General features: G+C 41.1%; 1 protein-coding gene across 23 annotated transcripts in view; it reads left to right on the forward strand.

The window, feature by feature from the left end:
* Positions 1-21,712, forward strand: part of GPHN (gephyrin) — a 544,780-nt gene that overhangs the window by 241,667 nt on the left and 281,401 nt on the right. For all 23 annotated transcript variants that reach the window (XM_038404446.2, XM_038404449.2, XM_043517392.1 and 20 more), the window contains one exon: positions 3,858-3,915. In XM_038404446.2, the coding sequence (XP_038260374.1) occupies positions 3,858-3,915 (58 nt within the window). The remainder of the gene's footprint in view (positions 1-3,857; positions 3,916-21,712) is intronic.

Genomic DNA, 21,712 nt, shown 5'->3' on the forward strand with positions numbered 1-21,712 from the left:
TTTCTTTTTTTTTTTTTTTTTTTTTGCAGTGTAGACATACCCTATGTAATCTAACTGCTCATAAGTTAAATACCATGATGGTGAAAATGCCTGTGTCCTGTCTATGCCTCAGTATCCACTGTTGCTACCATCAGTGAATGTGCACCGGTGGTCAATTATAGGGATAATTTTTCCTACTTTAGACATAGCCTACATCTTTTTCACAAAGCAGTTTCACTCAACATGTAACAGAGTAGCAGCCGTGTTAGTCTGTATTCGCAAAAAGAAAAGGAGTACGTGTGGCACCTTAGAGACTAACAAATTTATTAGAGCATAAGCTTTCGTGAGCTACAGCTCACTTCATCGGATGCATTTGGTGGAAAAAACAGAGGAGAGATTTATATACACACACACAGAGCTCTGTGTGTGTGTATATAAATCTCTCCTCTGTTTTTTCCACCAAATGCATCCGATGAAGTGAGCTGTAGCTCACGAAAGCTTATGCTCTAATAAATTTGTTAGTCTCTAAGGTGCCACACGTACTCCTTTTCTTTCAACATGTAACATATCAGTTTTAAAGGTGACCTGCTTGTAGAGAGATGTATAAGCCAGAACACATAAGCCAAATCTTGTTTGGTTTAAAAAAATTTTTTTTATTAAAAAAGCAAAATGTATAATAAATTAAAGCTGTATTTCATTATATTCTAACTGGATGTATATCTTTCTAACTGAAAGAAAAAAACCATCCCTGCCAAGTAAGAGAGTGAGAATTTAACTGTATAAATATTTGATAATTCTCCAGTGCTTTGTCATTAAATTTTTTTCTAAATGGGTTTCACTTCTGTAGGACCTGGAAAATAATTAGTTCTGTTCTGCGGCAGAGCCAGCGGGGGGAATATTAATTAATTATATTGCCAGAGCTGTACTGTCATTATCAGTGATAGTGCTTCATGATATGAACGGAACCATGGTAGCATGTCCTTGGGGGAGAATATCAGTGCCTGTAAAATAGACACCTAATCCTGCAAATGCATACTACCAGCCGCAGTACTTATTATTGCAAGTCTTAGTCCCATTGCTTCAGCAGGAGCAGTAAATGACAGTAAGGTCTTGCAGTATACAGTCTTAAAATACACATCCTTTACAAAGGCTACTCGAGGGGTTTTGGGTAGGGAGAGCCATAGAATACATACAGTTGGCCAGCTATTTAACAAAGAAACTTTTCTAATTTATTTAGAAACTAAAACTATAACTGGCTCACTCTCCCTTTGTACCAGTACCTTCTACTTAGGCATGATGTTTCTCAAAAAAGTATCTTTTATACAGAATTATACTTTTAATAGAAGCTTTGATTAAGAAACACACAAGTTAAAACCAACATATCAATCTTTGCAGACAACTTTCTTTTTTTAAAAAAAAGTCAATGCATGATATGGTGGGAAAGAATTAGTATAGGCAAATAATGCCAGAGGAATGGGCTTTGATCTGGAAATGAGGACAATCAACCTTAGTTTGTAGTATAATAAAATGAAATTTCTTAAGATATTTTTTCAGTGGTACCTCACACCAGTTTCATTGAAAAATAGAGACTGAATGAGGATAAATATTGGAGAAATTGTGTTCAAAAAAAGATTTTATGCATATATGATGGACATGTTTTAAAAAAATACCACAACAATTACATATCTAGCAAAATAAAGGACAAATAGATACTCAGGTCTTTGGTTACCATTTATTCAATACTCAAAATATCTTCTTCTGAAAAACAGCACTCCTGTACAATATTTTTGAATATTAACATTTGATAGATACCCCTGGTTTGATAAATATGTGTAGAGTCAATAGTTTCATTCCATTTAATAAAATAACCAAAAATAACATGTGCCAGGTGGTATAAAGAGGGTCACTCTGTAATATTGGAAGGCCCTGCTAAATAGAGAAATGTTATGATTGTATTACTGTATGATATTTCTCTAAACAAAATGATAAGTTCAGTCTTGTAATTATTCATTTTTAATATTTACATGGCAATGACTTGTATATCTATTAAAACTTCACAAATAAGTAGTTATAAAAGAAATCACAGAATCATTAAGGAGATGAAATTTAATTTCCAATTTTCTAAGTGGAGATTTCAAACTCTGGAGGATTTTTAAAAATGTGAACTATTAAAAAAACATAACTATGTGACCATGGAATTTAAATGAAATTAATTTCTATAACTCCTTTACTGCTGAATTGTATGCTAGGTATGTGGATCAAAATGAATCTCTACTGCCGCCTTACATATTTGGTAATGTACATCAACATGGAAGTGCCATCATCAACAATGCTACCTTAGGAGTGTATGGCTGAGGGGCTTTTTTTGAGGCATGTTCAATATTTGTTTGCTATTTCAAATCTAACTCAGAGTTGTAGCAGCCAGAAGTTTTCACCTTCTGTAGGCTTTACAATCCAACAGTTCTTGATGGTCTATGAGAAATTAGTAGTTCTGTTTGTCTCTTTCTTCCACAATTATCTCTGCACTTTCTTCCATGTTGGTCCCTGCATATGGAATGCCCTTCCTGAGTTGGTCCATAAAGCCGCTACCCTCTCTCTTTGTATAGGATACCATCCAAAGTCCATTGAAGTCAATGGTTGTCTTTCCAACGGTTGACTTCAAAGGGCTTTGGATCAGAGTCTTCAGTACCTCCTGAAGACCCATGTCTTCCACAATACCTATAAGAAACTTACTAATTAGTAAGGCTCCGTGTTTGTCATAGAGGTCACGGATTCCATGATTTTCCATGACTTCTGCAGCAGCCAGTGTGCCTAGCCAAGGGGCAGCCTGAGCAGCTCAGGCAGCTCCTGGGCCAGTCACACTGGCTGCTGCTGGGGCAGTCTTGAGCTACACCACCCCCCAGCAGCAGGAGTTTCAGTGTCGGGAGGCTCAGGACTGGGGATTCGAGTAGGGGCAGTGCTTACCTGGGGGTGGGGGCTCCCCGGAAGGATGACAGGATCTCCCCTCCCTCAGCTCCTAGTTCCACGTGTTGCCTCTGCCCATAGACACTGCCCCACTGCTCCCATTAGCCGCAATTCCCAGCCAATAAGAGCTGCAGAACCAGAGTTTGGGGCGGAGCAGAGGCAGCACGTGGAGCTAGGAGCTGGAGGTTGCAGGTGCCCCTCAGCCCCCCACCCCCCTGAACCCCATGGCATGTCCCGTCCCTTCCGAGCTGTCCCCCTTTCCCCATGTTTTAGTCTGGGGTATATAGTAAAAGTCATGGACAGGTCACGGGCCGTGAATTTTTGTTTACTGCCCGTGACCTATCCATGACTTTTGCTAAAAATATCCATGACTAAAGCATAGCCTTATATCTTCTACTTGTCCATTCTGTTTAGCTATTTTTACCCCCCAAAACATCTGCTCCATGATGATGTGCACTTCCCTTTGCTGAATAACTGCATATTCCTATTGATATCTCCTCAGTCCTTCCTCCCAGCCCTTCCCTACAATCTTATTACCCCCGTTTTTAGGTCTGGTTTGGAATTAGTTTGCCAACTCCCCAGGTTATATTGTATTTTATTATTTTATCATTTAAAAAAATTAATAGAATCTGGTAATTAATGAGAGTTGAAGTAAAGAATAAAGCTCTAATGATGGCAATTCCTGCTTAGTTGGCATAATCTTATCTCTCAGGCTGGCCAAGCACACCTTGCTTCTGATGCTCATTTTAACTACTTAAAGGTTTTTATTTGGTTAATGAAAAACATTTTCTGAACTGCTCAAATACCAAGTTAACACTCAGAATTAATATACTAAGAAATAACAGTGACAACATGAACAACATTCCATGCTTTGTGATACTGGTAATGAGAATATTTTCTTCTCCCAATTTCAGGTTGGGTGGGACTATATCTGCATACAAGATAGTGCCAGACGAAATTGAAGAAATCAAGGTACAGTATTACTACTGTCTTTCAACACTGGAAAGTGGATAGTGTTTTGCTGGGGAGCATTCTTAAGGTGTTACATGAAAAAGCCCTCCTCCTTTCTTTTGTGCTTTGGAATGCACAGAGTGTGTATGGCCTTCTCTTAATACTCCACCTGATAAATACTGGAAATGGTAAAAAAAAATAATTTTAGATATTGAATAGATGACCTGACTACCATCTGGAGCAGTCTCTAAAATTAAAAACAGCATGAAAATAAAAATGAATTTTTGTCCTTTTTATACATTTTAAAGTCTTTTTTGTCACTGAGCATGACAGATTATATTTCCTATTTCCTATATTCATCTAGCTATAGCTCCAAGGGCAAAAACATGGTTTTAATCAACCTGACAGAATCTAAAAGACTCGATAAGGCTTTTCCCTTCTAATTTCTGACTTGGTACCTTTATTTAAACTGATTGGGGTATTTTATTGTACAACAGTTTTAATCAGGCTTTATAGTTTGTGGCCAGAATTTTAAAACATGACTGCCTAAAGTTAGGTTCCTAAATCCATATTTAGGCACCTTAATAGAATTGATCTGATTTTGAAAGGTGCTGAGCACCTTCAGCTCTCATTGACATTAGCAGGATGTGTTGATGCTTACCAGTAGCACCTGTATAATTCACGCCATTTATGTTTACAGATTCCGGAGCCTAACTTTTGACATCTGACTCTGAAAATGTTGGCCTAATTTTTTTAACTTTTTAGAAATATGTAGGCTTGGAAGGATTAGATTTTTATCAGTAAATGTCGGTAAGCATTGATTTCACTGTACACACCCAAACCAAAAAAAAAAAAATATTTCCATTGATAATCAAAATTTACAGATTGGAAAGGTGAGAAAAATGCAGCTTGAGAACTTATTAGAGTTTGATTTTAGGATATTTCTTTTGTGTATTTTGACATGTGATGTTGACAGTTTGTATTTTAATGGTTATAAAAGCTTTAATTTTGAATCTTGACATCTACTGCCATTAAATTATTGTCTGACCCCCCTCCATTTTTTCCTGCAACTGTGAAAATTTAAATTGCTAAAAAAAGTTGAAAACCTATAATTTTGAAAAACTATGAAAATTGAAAGAAATAAAAATCTTTAAAAATGGTTAAAAATAAATACTGATTTTATCCATCAAAATTATAAAAAAATGAATTGTGTCAAGCCTAGAAATATTTAAACTTTTTTATTTTCTTTTGGCGATCAAAAACCTATCCAGCTCAAGACATATTGTCCTTTTATCCTTCCATCAGAGCTCTGCTGCTCTAAGGCCAGGTAAACAGACATCCACCCCTCCTCTTGTAAAGCCCTGGGAACTTTGAAAATCCCCTTCCTGTTTTCTTGGCAAGTTCCAGGTGACATCTGGCCAGGTGACAATGCCTGCTCCACGGAGCAAACAATCCCCAGTTTACAGCAATGCTGAGCTATTGGAGCTGATCAGTGTTTGGGGAGAGGAGGTTGTGCAGGGATCCAGGATGTCTGGCAATCACCTCCCCTCCCCCTGCCCCCTTCCCACAAGACCTATAGTCAAAATGGAGACAGCTGCGCTGTGAGATAGCTATATTCAGTGAGCTGCTCTCATCGGTGATAGAAGTGCTGCAAATGTAAACACTCTCTGATGCCTGTGGAAGTGAGAGAGTACACAAACCAGCACTTTTCTTTCACTGGTTTATTATCACCATTGAAACTGACAGCACAAAAACTCTGCAAGTGTAGACATAGCCAGAGTATTCTTGCAGTAAAGAGAGGGAGTTTATTCTGTCTGAAGTCCTCCTATAAAAGGAGACAGAGAACAGAGGGTAATGGGAGGAGAAAACAGGAGAAAGAAGAGAGGATGAACAGAAAACCAGAAGTGATTAAACATACAAAGGGTTTTGATGGTTCTCAGGGTAGCTGGGTCTGTGACACCCCTTTCTACCCCTGCCTCCAGCATGAGGAAGTCCTGCTTGAGGTAACTGGAGGTAGACTCCCTAAAACCATCAGCTTTTCAGCCACTCAAGCAGTCTCTTCTGGGCTATGCCAGCCCTTTCTTTGCCTTGCAGGTTAACAAGAGGTGGACCCGGGCCCCAAGTCCCCTCGAATCAGTACCCTGTGATTTCCAGCCCCCTGAAATATTCACAGAAATCCTAAAAGCAGTGTAATCCCATTTTACCAGATTTACCTTAAATCACTGCTCCTGTATAATGCACAGCAATTGTAAAGAAACAAAAGAAGGTTTATTTAAGAAAGAGTAGAGATTCTACCAGAAACAAGAGAGAGTGATGGAAACAAGTGATTACAATATAAAACAAAATAAGAAGACATGAACTAGGGCCTACACTTATTAATATTTACCTTTCCTACCTAATAAAATAGCTTTCCCCCCAAAGTTCAGAGCTGGCTGGCTTCAGAGAAGCTAGGCTCCAGTCTTTCATGAAAAAACATCCCAACTCAGTAGGCTGTCTATCAGTGAATAGATCCAGAGTCCCTCTCTCTGCTTTGTGTTATGCTGAAACAGGCCTTTGTCTTTATTCATAGATTGGGTGATCCCTAGTCTGCTCTAATGTTCCTTTTTTTTTTTTTTTTTTTTACCTCCAAGTGGTTTTGATTGTTTGCAGGTGTTTTGATGGTTTTCCATTGACTGTTCTGGGATGGGGGAAGGCTAGGCAATTGAACAATACATTACACAATTGGTAAGCCAGGGAAGGTGATAACTCCCTTCTGCTTGAATGGGTCATCACCAAGACATAACAGGTTTCAGAGTAGCAGCCTTGTTAGTCTGTATCCACAAAAAGAAAAGGAGGACTTGTGGCACCTTAGAGACTAACAAATTTATTTGAGCATAAGCTTTCGTGAGCTACAGCTCACTTCATCGCATGCATTCCAGACATAACAGTCTCTGGTGACTAACTTTTACTCCAAGACCATAAGAGAATAATTTTCAGTATAGTTACATATATTGTGCCTTAACTGTTCCCCATACACAAATCTGACAATCATTACAAGCTTTCAGTAAAGACCTCACAAGCTACACTCTGTGGATAAATACCATGAAAGTTGTATATTAGATGTAGTGAGTTTGTCAGGTCTGAGACAAGTTGTTCGGAAAGAACAGTGAACCTTTTTCTAGTTGGCACCCATGAGTCTCTGTGTCACAAGGGTAAGAAATGGAATCTCCTCTCATGCACAGTAGTGCGTGCAGAGGAGAAATTCCACTTCTCATCCTCCCTTTTCCCTGCCTAAATGTGAAATTAAAGCCCAGACTTTTAAGGGTAAGGAAAATAACTATAGTTTTAAATACATGATTTATCTTGACATGTTGCTGAACTAAATCCACAGGGTAAAGAATAATCAGATTGCCCTTTACTAGCCTTATAGAGTGATCCCTGATGGGCAAAAGAAGGGGGGTTTCTCAGTAACAATACTAATTATAAAAAATGAAGAAGAAAATTGGGGACAAACTTAGCTTTGCACATCAGTGTCAGAGAACAGAAAGTATCCGACTTGCATGCCACGTATTTTTATCACAGATCAGGGGAAACAGCCTCATAGACAACACAGCAATGTTCTATCTCAACAGGCAGTGGGGAGCCCGCTTTTCTCCATTTTATCAAGAGTGACTCTGCTCTGGGAGCTCTGTGTTTCCAACTCTACAGATCTAGAAGCCTCTTACCTTCTGGGGTTCCAAAACAACCTAGCAGACCACCTGAGCAGATTGTTTGAGTCACCACAAGCGGTCTCTTTGTCCAGATGTGGCCAGGTACATCTTCTAGCAGTGGGGATTTCCCCAAATAGACCTGTTTGTGACAAGGATCAACATAAGGTGTCAGCAGTTCTGTTCCCTACAGTATCACAGCATGGATTCCCTGGCATACACATTTTTACTGCCGTCAGGCAGACTCCTTTACACTTTTCCACCAATTCCACTCATTCTCAGGGTATTACTAAAGATAAGATAGTACCAGGCCAAAGTAATACTTATAGCCCAACATGGGCCCATCAGCACTAGTTCTCCACTCTCCTAGTTCTATCAGTGAAACCTGCAATTTCACTTTCATTAGGACTAATCTCCCAAGATCATGGCCACCTACTCCACCCAAGCATACAAACCCTTCACTTATCTGCATAGATGTTCCATAGCTAGATACTAGAGAGCAGACTTGCTTGAAAGAGGTTCAAGAGATCCTGCTAAATAGTAGAAAGCCTTCTACAAGAACTACATACATCCCCAAATGGAAACAGTTTTTTATCTGGTCTCATCAGTATGGTGTATTGCTGTCTGATTCTTCAGTTCAACATATCCTGGACTACTTATTGTACCTGAAACACCAAAGTTTAGCTGTTAGTTTGATCAAAGTACATCTGGCAGCTATTTTAGTGTTCCAACCTAAAGTGGACAGTCGCTCTATTTTCTCTAATGATATATCCATATGGTTTTTGAAAGGCTTAGTCAAATTGTATCCTCCAGTGTAAGACCCTGTTCTCCAGTGGGATCTAAACTTAGTATTTTCAAGACTTATGGATCTCCTGTTTGAGCCATTGGCTACTTGCTCTCTGCTGCATCTGTCAGTCAGTGAAGATGACATTTCTGGTGGCCATTATCTCAGCCAGAAGAGTAAGAGAGCTATATGTCTTAATGTCTGGGCCTCCCTCTATGATCTTTTTTAAGGACAAGGTTTACTGTGTCCTCATCTGAAGTTTTTATCAAAGGTGGTATCATCTTTCCACGTCAACCAGCCAATTTATTTCCCTGCATTCTACCTCAAGCTGCATTTGAGCAGGGAAGAAGAGTGTTTGAGTACCTTGGACATCAGAAGAGCTCTAGCATTCTACCTGGACAGAACCAGGCACTTTCTATAAATCCTCCCAGCTGTTTGTAGCAGCGGTGGACAGATTAAGAGAATAATCAGTTTCCATCCAGAGAATTTCTTCTTGGGTTGTCTCCTGTGTATGTATATGCCATGACCTGGGTAATATCACTCCATCTAGCAGAGTCAGAGCTCATTCAATGAGGTTGCAGTTGGCCTTGGCAGCTTTTTTGGCACAGGTTCCTTGGTCCGCACTTTTGCCTCCTCCTGTGCAGTGGCTCAAGACTCCAGAGACAGAGTTGATCATGTTTCCAAACATTATTAAAATAGACTCCGATCCCACCTCCTGTTCTTAGGACTTGTGAGTCACCATGAGTGGAATGCATGTGTTCAATCACTCAATGAAGTAAAAACGGTTAATGATCTATTCAATAATTGTTGTTCAAGGTGTGCTGTACATGTCCATTCCACGATCTGTCCTCCTACCCCTCTTCATTGTAGTTCTGGCAAGATGGACCTGAGGGGGGCTAGGAAAAACTCTGCCCTTTATCCCTAATGTAGTGGCATGCAATAGCGGAAAGAGTTTGGGCTGACCAATGGGTACCGCTGAGGGGAAAAAAATCTGATGACTGTGCACTGGGCACACAAACACCTAGAGTGGACATGTGCAACACATCTCAAACAACAACACTTACTGAACAAATTAATAACCATTTTTATAGCCTGGATCAGTGAAAGCCTTATTTATTAAGCGACATAAAGTCAACATAGCCTTGTTGTCACTAAAGAGACCACCATCCCTGTGTAGGGAGGCTTCCTGCCCAAGGATCCAAGGTTGACTTCTTGCTGAGAAGCAGACCTCACCAACTTAATCCTGGTCACTGTGGCCAGGATATATTCATTGTTAGAGCACTCTCCTATTAAAATCCAGAAGTCATATGATCTGGAAGCTTCATTGTTTAAACAAACAAAAATAATCCATCATTTAAGGAATTTATTTAAGGAACCTCATACGATGATCTTCACAATTCAACAGGAGAAATAGACTATAACACAGCTTCCCATTGTCAAATATGGGTATGATTGTAGAGTGCTGACACACAGGTCAACCAGATCCTAGCAACCTTCAGGAATATAAGTAGTACACTCTTCAGAGAGCAGATATTAATGTCATAATAGAGTCCTCTTGGATATCAAAGATGATCTTGACCGCCATTAGCAGTAACAAGAGGGATTATAAACTCCACTATAAAATGAAGCAACCTTTTTTCTCAGATTCCTTTTTGTTCATATGCCTCCTCAAGATACAATAGGAGAGACAGCCAAGCTGGTAGAGGCAAGTGGAGATCAGTGGAGTCTGGGATTTCCCAGGGCAACTGTTGACCTTCTCCAAGCAGTGAGCATGCCTTCAACTAATTCTAGTTCAAAGTGGTGCCCTTCATAGGTTGGACTTTGCATACATCTGGGGATAGATACTAGAATCCACAGTGTGTTATCTTTGGAGGGACTAATGGGCTCAATCCATTAGTTTATCCGTATTTAGGGAACTCAAAGTCCAGAACCTGATGTTTTTACAAGGAATGGTGTCCTGTTATTGATATTCTTCTCTAGGCAACACTTTGCACTCTTAAAAAATAAAATAAAATAAAAATATCAACCACAACAGTCAGTTGAGTATTGGAAGTAGTCCAACAGGATTGTGCAACATAACTGGCTCTAGAAACAGATTTACAGCTCCCAAACTTGAAACAAAAGCAAAGTGTGGTTGCAGATATCTGTCACTTTCTCCAGGTTAGTAGGATAGAAGTTCCCAGAGTGGAGAGGGGGACCTTAAACTATCCCCCATCCTCTTCTTGCTACTCAGTGTTCAGAAGGATAAAGAGCTAGGCTAGATTGGAAGTTCCTAAATAGATCCATCAGCCAAAATATAGGGTGGACATGCTCATATCTACTTTGGCTGCAACATCCCAAGAGAATTGTTTATCTTCAGGCCTTTTGCAGATCCACCATTGATGTATCCTGATAAAATCTTCTTGCAGGAGATTTCTGCACTCCTTCTAAAGTGGCCATTTCCAGCCCATTCTTTACCTTTTGAGTTAGCAGAAGTCCTGAGGGTTTTTGGTGAAAGGACTAGTGGCTCTTCTACCACCTCTCAGGCAGAGAGGTGTATCTCTTCCTAGATAATCCTCTAATCAGAGCATCCTCACAGGAAAAAACAGAAGATACTACTGAGCAAACAGCCCAACTTCTGAAAAAGCACCACTTTGTCGTAAATCAGGAGAAGAGCAAGCTGATACTAGCCCAACTGTGTACATTGGTTAAAAATCTGTATATCTGATCCCAAGATCTGACTCAGAGAGAATTGAGTTTACAACATATATCAATCTGGCTGGAGAACCTATACAGAAGGGAGCTCCGGTTCAAGGGATGTGGTCAAATTAGAAAGCAGACAGTATAAATCATTAGTATGGCTCTCAGAGAGCTGACTGCATCGATGCACTACAGGAATATGTTGGTGGTGATTGATAACACTGCAGTCACAGCCTACATTATTGGTCAGAAAAGAACCAGGTCACTGACACAACAGTGGGATTCCAGCCTTGGTCAGAGAGCAAGATATCATCCCTGCATGTTCGCAATGAAAATGGAAAGTTGTAAGTCTAAGTACACGAGGTAAGCAGTCAATAAAATCAGGAAAGTGGGACCTATGTGTTGAGATATTTGATTTGCTGTTGAAATCTCAGGACAGACCATAACTAATCTGTTAATTTTGAAGTTCAACAGCAATAAAACTCCAAATTTCTTCTCTAGGAGGAGGAACCGCAAGGCCATGGCAGTTGATATCCTCAACTAGAGAGAACCAAAATCTCTAAAGTCTGCTTCCTGCTGTATTGGTAGAGGAAAGAACTTGAACATGATAGGTGATTTATTGTTTGCAGTGTTGTTGTAGATGTGTTGGTCCCAGGATATTAGACAGACAAGGTGGGTGAGGTAATATATTTGATAGTACCATCCTCTGTTGAGGAAAGAGATAAACTTTTGAGCTACACAGAGCTCTTCTTCAGGTATGGGAAAGGTATTCAGGTGAAACATGTTTGACAAGTACCTATTAAACATTTATGAGTAATGTTTTATATATATAATATACAAACCTGTTAAAAGAATAAAATCTGCTCACCATATCAGTGGAAGTGTGCATATGATTATCAATCCATTAAATAGGTTGTGCAAATTCAGTTTGCTGCATGCTAATGCTATATGTGACCATAGATAGGAGCAGACTTATTAAGGAACTAGCTTATTGTTTAGCCACAGGGTACCTGCATGTATCATTTTATGAAGGCCTTACCTCATTCAGTATGTAATGGAATGATAGTGTGAAAATGCTCCTTTTTAAGGTCCTTTTAGTATTCCTGGGAGAGAACATGTGCTGAGTCCTTCCCTGAAATCATCAGCTTCAATAAACTTGGATGGTTCTGTTTGGAAACACATTTATAACTTTAGTTGACTGTCAGTTACTAGATTTCAACCATAATACAATCAAACGTGGTTCAGTTAATTTTACTTTGCCAGCAGCAGTATGAAAAAAATGTATTATGCAATTTTCTCCAAGGTAGATTAAAAAAAAAACATAATATTTTATTTAAAATGTGCTAGCTTCTCTCAAACCCCAGTTTTTTCTACCAGCAAAGATTATTTACCTGTTTGTCCAGCAGTTAGAATAAAAAAATAAGTAACCCCTTCTGTAGAACAGGATTAGCCTTTGACTTCTCAAGAATAAATAAAAATTAATAAAAAATATCAGTTTTAGCAGGTTTTCACTGGATCATGATCCACAAGAAGAGACAGTGATGATGTAAGATTTGACTCTCTCATCTCTTGAAATGAAGTTTGTGATGGATTAATCATTAAAATTGCTTTAGTTTCATTGGCTAATGTTTACTGGTCTTAGGTTTTTCCCTTATATGTGTGTATATATGTATTTAAATAACCACTCAACCCTCAACCTCCTGCCAAAAAAAAAAGTTTTGTATTTTCATTTTGAAAGTGAAAAAAATTATTCAAGTGGTGTGCACTATTTACATTCTAAGTCGACAAGGTTGCTGGTTTGAGCTATGTTGTAGAATCAGTTTTAGCAACAATATATTTACAGTTCTGTCACAGGGTGGCTGGCCCCTTGGGAGGCTGAGACTGGTGGATTGCTTGAGCTCAGGAGTTCTGGGCTGCAGTGGGCTATTCTGATCGGGTGTCCGCACTAAGTTCGGCATCAATATGGTGATCCCTGGGAACCTTGGGGACACCAGGTTGCATAAGGAGGGATGAACCAACCCAGGTCAGAAATGGAGCAGGTCAGAAACTTAAGGAGCTCCACCTCCTCTGAACTCCCACTTGGGCCAGTTAAGAGGGCAGGACTGGACCTGAGGCTATAAAACATTAGGTGGCATTTGAGTGAGGGAGAACAGGCTGCAAGAAGGAATTGGTTGAGAGTGAAGAGAGAGGCAGGACTGCCAAAGACCTGGGAGTAGAGGCAGTGAAAGCCTGAGATACAATGGATGAATGGATAAACTGTTCGTTGTTTTAAGTTTGGTAATAAAGCTGCATAAAAGAGATTTTGGGCAAGGTAGTGAGTCCATAAAGGAACGCCAAAAGAGAATTTGAAGAACAGTTAGCCAAAGACTCAAAGATTAAGAGCAAAAAAATGTTCAAGTACCTCAGAAGCAGGAAGCCTAAAACCAGTGTGGCCACTGGGCGATTGAGATGCTAAAGGAGCACTCAAGGACGATAAGGCCATTGCGGAGAAACTAAATGAATTCCTAACATCGGTCTTCACAGCTGAGGATGTGAGGGAAATTCCCAAACCTAAGCCATTCTTATTAGGTGACAAATCTTAGAAACTGTCACAGATTGAGGTGTCATTAGAGGAGGTTTTGGAACAAATTGATAAACTAAACAGTAATAAGTCACCAGGACCAGATGGTATTCACCCAAGAGTTCTGAAGGAGCTCCAAAGTGAAATTGCAGAATTACTAACTGTAGTTTGAAAAGGAGTACTTGTGGCACCTTAGAGACTAACAAATTTATTAGAGCATAAGCTTTCATGAGCTACAGCTCACTTGTGTGTATATAAATCTCTCCTCTGCTTTTTCCACCAAATGCATCCGATGAAGTGAGCTGTAGCTCACGAAAGCTTATGCTCTAATAAATTTGTTAGTCTCTAAGTTGCCACAAGTACTCCTTTTCTTTTTGCGAATACAGACTAACACGGCTGCTACTCTGATAACTGTAGTTTGTAACCTATCATTTAAATCAGCTTCTGTATGAAATGACTTGAGGATAACTAATGTGAAGCCAATTTTTTAAAAAGAGGCTCCAGAGGCAATCCTGGGCATGTGGACGAGGGGGATCCAGTGGATATTTAGATTTTCAGAAAGCCTTTGACAAGGTCCCTCACCAAAGGTTCTTAAGCAAAGTAAGGTTTCAGAGTAGCAGCCGTGTTAGTCTGTATTCGCAAAAAGAAAAGGAGTACTTGTGGCACCTTAGCGACTAACAAATTTATTAGAGCATAAGCTTTCATGAGCTACAGCTCACTTCATCGGATGCATACCGATGAAGTGAGCTGTAGCTCACGAAAGCTTATGCTCTAATAAATTTGTTAGTCTCTAAGGTGCCACAAGTACTCCTTTTCTTTAAGCAAAGTAAGCTGTCATGGGATAAAAGGGAAGGTCCTCTTGTGGATTGGTAACTGGTTAAAAGATAGGAAACAAAGAGTAGGAATAAATGCTCAGTTTTTAGAATGGAGAGAGGTAAATAGTGGTGTCCCCAGGGGTCTGAACTGGGACTGGTCCTATTCAACATATGCATAAATGATCTCGAAAAAAGGGTAAATACTGAGGGGGAAACATTTGCAGATGATACAAAACTACTCAAGATAGTTAAGTCCCAAGCAGACTGCAAAGAGCAACAAAATGGCAGATGAAATTCAATGTTGATAAATGCGAAGTAATGCACATTGGAAAACACAATCCCAACTATATATAAAACGATGGGGTCTAAATGAGCTGTTACCACTCAAGAAAGAGATCTTGGAGTAATTGTGGATAGTTCTCTGAAAACATCCACTCAATCTGCAGCAGCAGTCAAAAAAGCGAACAAAACATTGGGAATCTTTAAGAAAGGGATACATAAGAAGACAGAAAATATCACATTGCCTCTATGTAAATCCATAGTATGCCCACATCTTGAATAATGTGTGCAGATGTGGTTGCCCCATCTCAAAAAAGATATATTGGAACTGGAAAAGTTCAGAAAATGGCAACAAAAGTGATTACGGGTATGGAATGGCTTTCATGTGAAGAGCGATTAATAAGACTGGGACGTTTCAGCTTGGAAAAGAGACCACTAAGGTGGGATATGATTCAGGTCTATAAAATCATGACCAGTGTGGAGAAAGTAAATTAAGGAAGTGTTTTTCTCACTGAGATCCAATTTTGTGAGTAAAAAATGTTGGTGTCCCTTCAGGCTACCAAAAGCACATTCAGTTGTCATTCTGCACCTGCTGAGCTGGTACTTGAGTCTTTCCTTGGTGATGTTGAGGTGGCCAGTGTATGGCTTCATGAGCATGACAATGGCCCCTACAGTGGATTTTCCTACTCCAAAATTATACCCACTAACTGGTAGCAATCTGGCATTGCAAATTTCACAGTGTGATCACCACTCGCTTCTCTGTTGTCAGTGCAGCTCTCATATTGGTGTCCCTGTGATGGATGGCTGCGGCAAGGTCTGCTCACAAATCCAAGAATGTGGTCTTGTGCATCCGAAAGTTCTGCAGCCAATGTTCATCCCAAACCTGCATTAAGATGTGAGCCCACCAGTCAGTCCTCATTTCTTAGGTCCAGAAGTAGTACCCCATCATTTGCAGCTACTCTGTGAACACCACCAACAATCTCGCTATATCCCACAGCAGTCTCCAAAAAAAATCATGTTCCCTGTACCTCTTCTTGTGGGTCTGCAAATATCGGTGGATTATGCATCCTGTGCTTGCAACACTCATGACAATAGTGTAGAGCTGCGCAGGCTTTGTGCTTCTATCAGAGAGAGTGGACAATGACAATTCCTGCATGGGTTTGTGGGATTTTTAAAATAGGTGTGAAAATTATGGGATAGAGATGACATTATGGGGTGGAGAAAGTAGCATGATGGGAACTTGACTCTACAGTTCCAGTCACCCTGCGCAACTCATTTCTGCCCCAACATGCATTGCCAAAACTTCCCAGAAGACAGTGTGCTGGATGGTGTTGAGTTGCACACGGGGATACTTACCCATGATGCACTACACTGTGCATCGAAAGAAGCATTCCTGATGAGCTCACGTAGTGCCAATGCAAGGAGCTAAGGATGCATGCACACGCGATATGCTAACTGCAGCAGCTTAATGCCGAAGTAACTTGCATCAGCAAAAGTTTGTAGCATTACCCTTACTGCAGTTTAAGGATGGTTTCTCCAATTACATTAGGTAAATCACCTTCCTGAGAGGTGGTAGCTAGCTGGATGGAAGAATTCTTCCATCAGCCTAGTGCAGTCTACACTGGGGGTTACATCTGCGTAACGACATCTCTCATAGATATGGATTTTTCAGATTCCGGTAACGGCTGTGGGCCAGAGGGAGGAAGCACCTCACGCAAAGTTGGGAATGAGCAGTGACATCTAGTTCCTGGAAGGGTCGGGACTTTCTGTTTTTGAACTGGGATCTGGGGGGCCTCCCCTTTTTAGGGTATGTGAGGCCCTCTCCCTGCCCCCATATGTGAACTGTGATGTGGGGGTTGTCTTTCTCTGAGTGGGGTAGCCTGATTTATAGACTATTAATTATATTGATTACTTAAGAATTCCCAGTTATTACTTTGAAGGTTGATAACTCAGTAAGATAAATAGACTACTGAATGTACATTTGCACATCCATATACTCACACCATCCCTTGCAGAACAACCTGAAATGTTAGCATTTATCTTCCTCATCACCTGTAGCCATGATTCTGGCACCTTCCAAGGGCTACATCTCTCTCTCTCTCTCTCTCTCCTACTGCCCACAGGCTGGGATGCAAATTTTATAATATGTTATGCTGACACCACTAAATCTAATGCATATTTAGTAGGGGTTTCCCACTTTTCCTTATTTGTATTTCCTCATCCTACTAATGTTGAGGTGTCCTCCCTCTGTAGGTTAATATATGAATATGTATTGCCACCATTTCAGTTTATGATCATACCCGTCACCCCTTGCTTAAGCAGATTTGTGGTTATTATTTTCATGTTCTTTGCGGTAGCACTTACGGGAACATTCAAACTTTTACCATTGAGCAAGCTTTTCTTAGTTCCCAAAATCTAAAGGTAAGCATTAATGTATGCCAAGGGTTATGGCCTACTTAACCACACACATGCTAATTTATGCTTCAGCTAATATGTTACAGAATACAGGCCTGTAGGTTCTTTGCATTACGGCTGAATATAATGAAAGCAGCAAAATATAATGAAGGCAAGACAGTGAATATAGTAAAGGCAAGCTAGCCTTATGGGTTATGGTTGTGGACATGGGAGGATCTGAGCCCTTCTCCCGGCCCTCCCATGTGTGTACGCTGGGGGCCTTGCCCTCTTGAGGGGTCCAAGGCACTCTCTTTGCCATCCATGTGTGAACCAAGATACTAAATGCCTAAGGAAGACGGGATGAGAACACCCAGTGAGATTAATGAAATAGTTCACACATCTCAGAGCTATTATTTTAAACTGTAGTCATCTCCTTGCAGTGTTCTCATTCAGTTGAGAACATCTCTTGGAAATGAATGGACCACTTCACACCTCAGAGCCTCTTGTGCTGTGTAGACCGTTGTGTGTAGAGTCTCTGCCCTGTACCAGAGGCCCAGATTGCATCTGGGTGTATGCACTTTCACAGCCCCACCACCTATTCCCCCCCCCCCCGTTGGCTCCTCCAAGTTTACCAGGGGAATGGTAATCTATGAGTGTATCAGATTCAGAAAAACATTCTTTCAACTCTGAAGAGGACTCTCCTCCCAAAGACCCCACTTGTTCAGCTCCACTGTAAATAGGGAATGGGGTATCACATAAGAGGCAGCCTGATGAAGCTAGTGGTCAACAAGGTACAGGTCCTAACATCGTGTCACATTCCTCAGAGAAAGAGGCAAGTAAAACGTTTTCTCGGCCTGGCAGGATAATACCAGAGATTTATCCCTGTTTTTGCCTCAGCCGCAGCCCCTCTTACAGACCTCATAAAAGACAACAACTCTAAGAAGATCTAGTGGGATGAGAAAATGAAGATGCTTTTAATGAACTGAAAACACGACTATGCTGGGCACCTGTGCTTTTCAACCCTAATTTTTTCCAGGAGTTTATACTGCACATAGATGCCTCGGACATCCAACTTGGCACCATATTCTCACAAGACTTTGGGAGAGAACACCCATTCTTCTACCTGAGTAGGATACCCTTTCTTAGAGAAAAGGCTTACTCAGTTATTGAAAAGGAAGTATTAGCAATTTATATAGGCTATGGATTCCCTCAGGTATTACCTGTTGAGTAGCCCCTTCTTACTGGACACAGATCACACTCCTCTCTGCTGGATTCACAAAGCCATGCATAAAGGGATGGTACCTTGCATTACAACCCTGCAGTTTCAGAATACCACACTGGGCAGAAAAGAAGCATGCTAACACTGATTTCTTTTCACAGGAGATTAGGAATGGTGACAAACGACCCCAGGATGGCCTGTCCAGTTTAAGGCACGTCCTCTCACTAGTGGAGAGGACACTAATGAGCTCCTTTGTGCCTGCTCAGCCCCAACATTGTGCACCCATAAGGCTTGTTCTGCTTGGGGTAGTGGGGATGGGAGCTTAAAGGGAAAACCTGTCACAGAAAAAGGTGGTGAACTGGAAGAGGACTGCTCCACCTCAGACAGCCGAGACAAGTTCACTGAGAGAGAGACAGCAGCAAGCCTCACCACTCCCGAAGCTGCAAGACCCAGGCTCAGATCAGTATGCCCCATGAGGAGGGGCTGGAGGTAGACCCCATTTAACTAAGCCCAAAGGGCTGACCCAGGAAGTCTGCCTGAGATCCAGGTCACCCTTATCTCTCTTATTTTCCTGTGGACTCCGCTCTTTCATAAGGGAAGAAAGAGGGCAGAGGACTTCTCTTTTGTTTGTCTGCTTCAAGAACCCCCTTGGTCATCCACTGGGGTAGGAGGTGGGGAAGAGAAAGAAACTGTAAGGACCTGAAGCAGGGTGTGGATGGAACTTGAGAGGACCCCGGTTCTTCACAGACATCAGTGACTTTTGCAGATAATTTTATCATTATATCATTTACAATTTAATGTGATATTACTCTGAAAAGGGACTAAAAATAGCATTATTACCTCACCCACCTAAAAATGACATTATTAAGTTCCGTTTTTCTCTTAAGATGAAATCTCATTGACTTCAGTGGGGCCAGGATTTCACCCTCAATGATTGCTATAGTCAATCAAAAACTATGTTAAGAAAATTTTAAGGAGTATGATTAAGTACTCAAAAGTCAGGAAATACAAATATAACGGTTGCATGCACAGCCTTAACTTTGATCTTTTGTGCATAATAATTGTTATATGAACTTTAATTACATGATCACATACTATTTAAAAATATAATATAATCTCATACACTTTTCTACAACCTCTGTTACAAATATGCTATTTATAGTATCTTTGAACACCAGAAAGAACTATCAAGTCATTTTTTAAACATATACAATAAGCAAAGTGAATGAGTGAAGGTTGCCTTATCAAGAGCCTCACTATGCACCATTACAAAGATGAATGAGGCAAGGATTAATTGCTCTGTAAATATTCACCTTAAAGCAAAGGTCTGGAAAATTTCATCCTGAAAGTTGAGTCTTTGAAAATTACAAGAGACTGAAAATAGAATGTGTGAGTCAATTTATAAATTAAAAGATTTGTTTTTCTAATGTTGAGCTATACAAATTCAACCTGGGATCTGAGAGTTAAGTAGGTTCTTTCGTTCTTCTGTATCAGCACCAGTAATAAAGATTCTGGAAGCCTAGTTATGCCATCAGTGTATTTGTATTATTTGTATGTGTAGAGGCTTGTAGGGGCCTTTTGCTGGGAGAGAAGCTGAGCCCTGATTAGGGGGTGGGGCTTCTCTGAGGAGGGGTACTATAAAGGTAGCCAGCCAGTCAGGCAGCAGCACAGACAGCTGCAGTGGCACAGGAGCCAGCAAACAGAGCTGTAAACAGGGAAGTTTGAGTGGGAATTCTTAAGGGGAGTTTGTATTGCGGTGCTCGTTTGGGGTTTGTTCTTGCTGTGGGTGGTGGTGTTTTGGTGTGGTTTAACAGACTAACAGAGTTTAGGTGGGAAGGCTATGACAGATACAGAGGCAGCAGTAGTAATGACCCAAGCAGTGGAGGACACAATGAAGATGATTGGATGTGGAAGCTGCGGTATGCACATGATACTGGAGGGAGTACCTGGAAAGAGTTTTGTCTGCATGAAGTGCCGCCTGATAGAGCTGATGGAAGAAAAGATCCGAGGATTGGAGATGCAGGTGGAAAGTCTGGTTGAGTTTAAAAGGGGGTTCGAGCAGATTATGGAGCAAAGACACAAGGCGGCTGAAGGGAAAAGCTCAGACTTACAGATGGAAGCAGGACCGAAGAACTCTGAGGGGAGACGGCTGGGTGAAGAAAATGGACAGTGGAAGCATGTGACTAAGAGAACCAGGCAGAGGAAAAGATGGGCTAGTGAAGGAGAAATAGAGCTCAAGAACAGGTTTGCAGAGTTGTAAAATGCAGAAGGGGATCAGCAGGTAGTCACTGAAGGTGGAAGGGCAAGGAAGAAGAGAAGAGCAGCTAGTCCTATAGGAAAAGGGGAAGAGTCAATGGAGACTACACCAAATATGAGCCCCAGGAGGATACAGGATGGGAAGAAGAGGACTACAAGGGAGAATAGGAATGGAAAGAACTTGCAGCCAGAGGGAACAGGGGATAGATCGGAGAATCGCACCATCACCAGGAAAAGGGTGTGCTGTCTTCCAGGTGCTAAGATATGGGATGTGGACCTGAGGTTGAAGAGGATCCTAAAGGGAGTGGGAAAGAATCCACTGATCCTCCTTCATGTGGGAATAAATGATACCGATAGATTCTTGCTGGAACGTATCAAGAGAGACTATGGGTATGTCTACACTACAAAATTAGGTCTAATTTATAGAAGTCGGTTTTGTAGAAAGCGTTTTTATACAGTCAAGTGTGTGTGTCCCAACACAAATGCTCTAAGTGCATGTAGTCGGTGGACTGTGTCCACAGTACCGAGGCAACCATCGACTTCCAGAGCTTTGCACTGTGGGTAGCTATCCCACAGTTCCCGCAGTCTCCACCGCCCATTTGAATTCTGGGTAGAAATCCCAGTGCCTGATGGGGCTAAAACATTGTCGCGGGTGGTTCTGGGTACATATCGTCAGGCCCCCGTTCCCTCCCTCACGCCGTAAAAGCAAGGGCAGACAATCATTTTGCGCCTTTTTTCTTGAGTGACCTGTGCAGACGCCGTACCACGGCAAGCATGGAGCCCGCTCAGCTAACCGTCACCGTATGTCTCCTGGGTGCTGGCGGACGTGGTACTGCATTGCTATACAGCAGCAGTTTATTGCCTTTTGGCAGCAGACAGTCCTGGGTGCTCTTTTAACCTGGCGCCTAGGCAAACATCGGAGTGACTCAGCCAGGTCATTTCCCTTGTTTCGTCTCATGGCGATTGAGTCCTACCGGCAGTGTACTGTCTTTTAATCTGCAGCCAGCAGAAGATGATGGCCGATGATGGTCTTCTGCCAAGCACCCAGGAGGTGACGATGGCTAACGTACTGCACAGTCTGCTGCCAGCAAGATGTATAAAGATAGATGAAGTGGCTCAAAACAAGAAATAGACCAGATTTGTTTT

Source organism: Dermochelys coriacea, chromosome 6 (assembly GCF_009764565.3).
Source record: "Dermochelys coriacea isolate rDerCor1 chromosome 6, rDerCor1.pri.v4, whole genome shotgun sequence".
Lineage (NCBI taxonomy): Eukaryota > Metazoa > Chordata > Testudines > Dermochelyidae > Dermochelys > Dermochelys coriacea.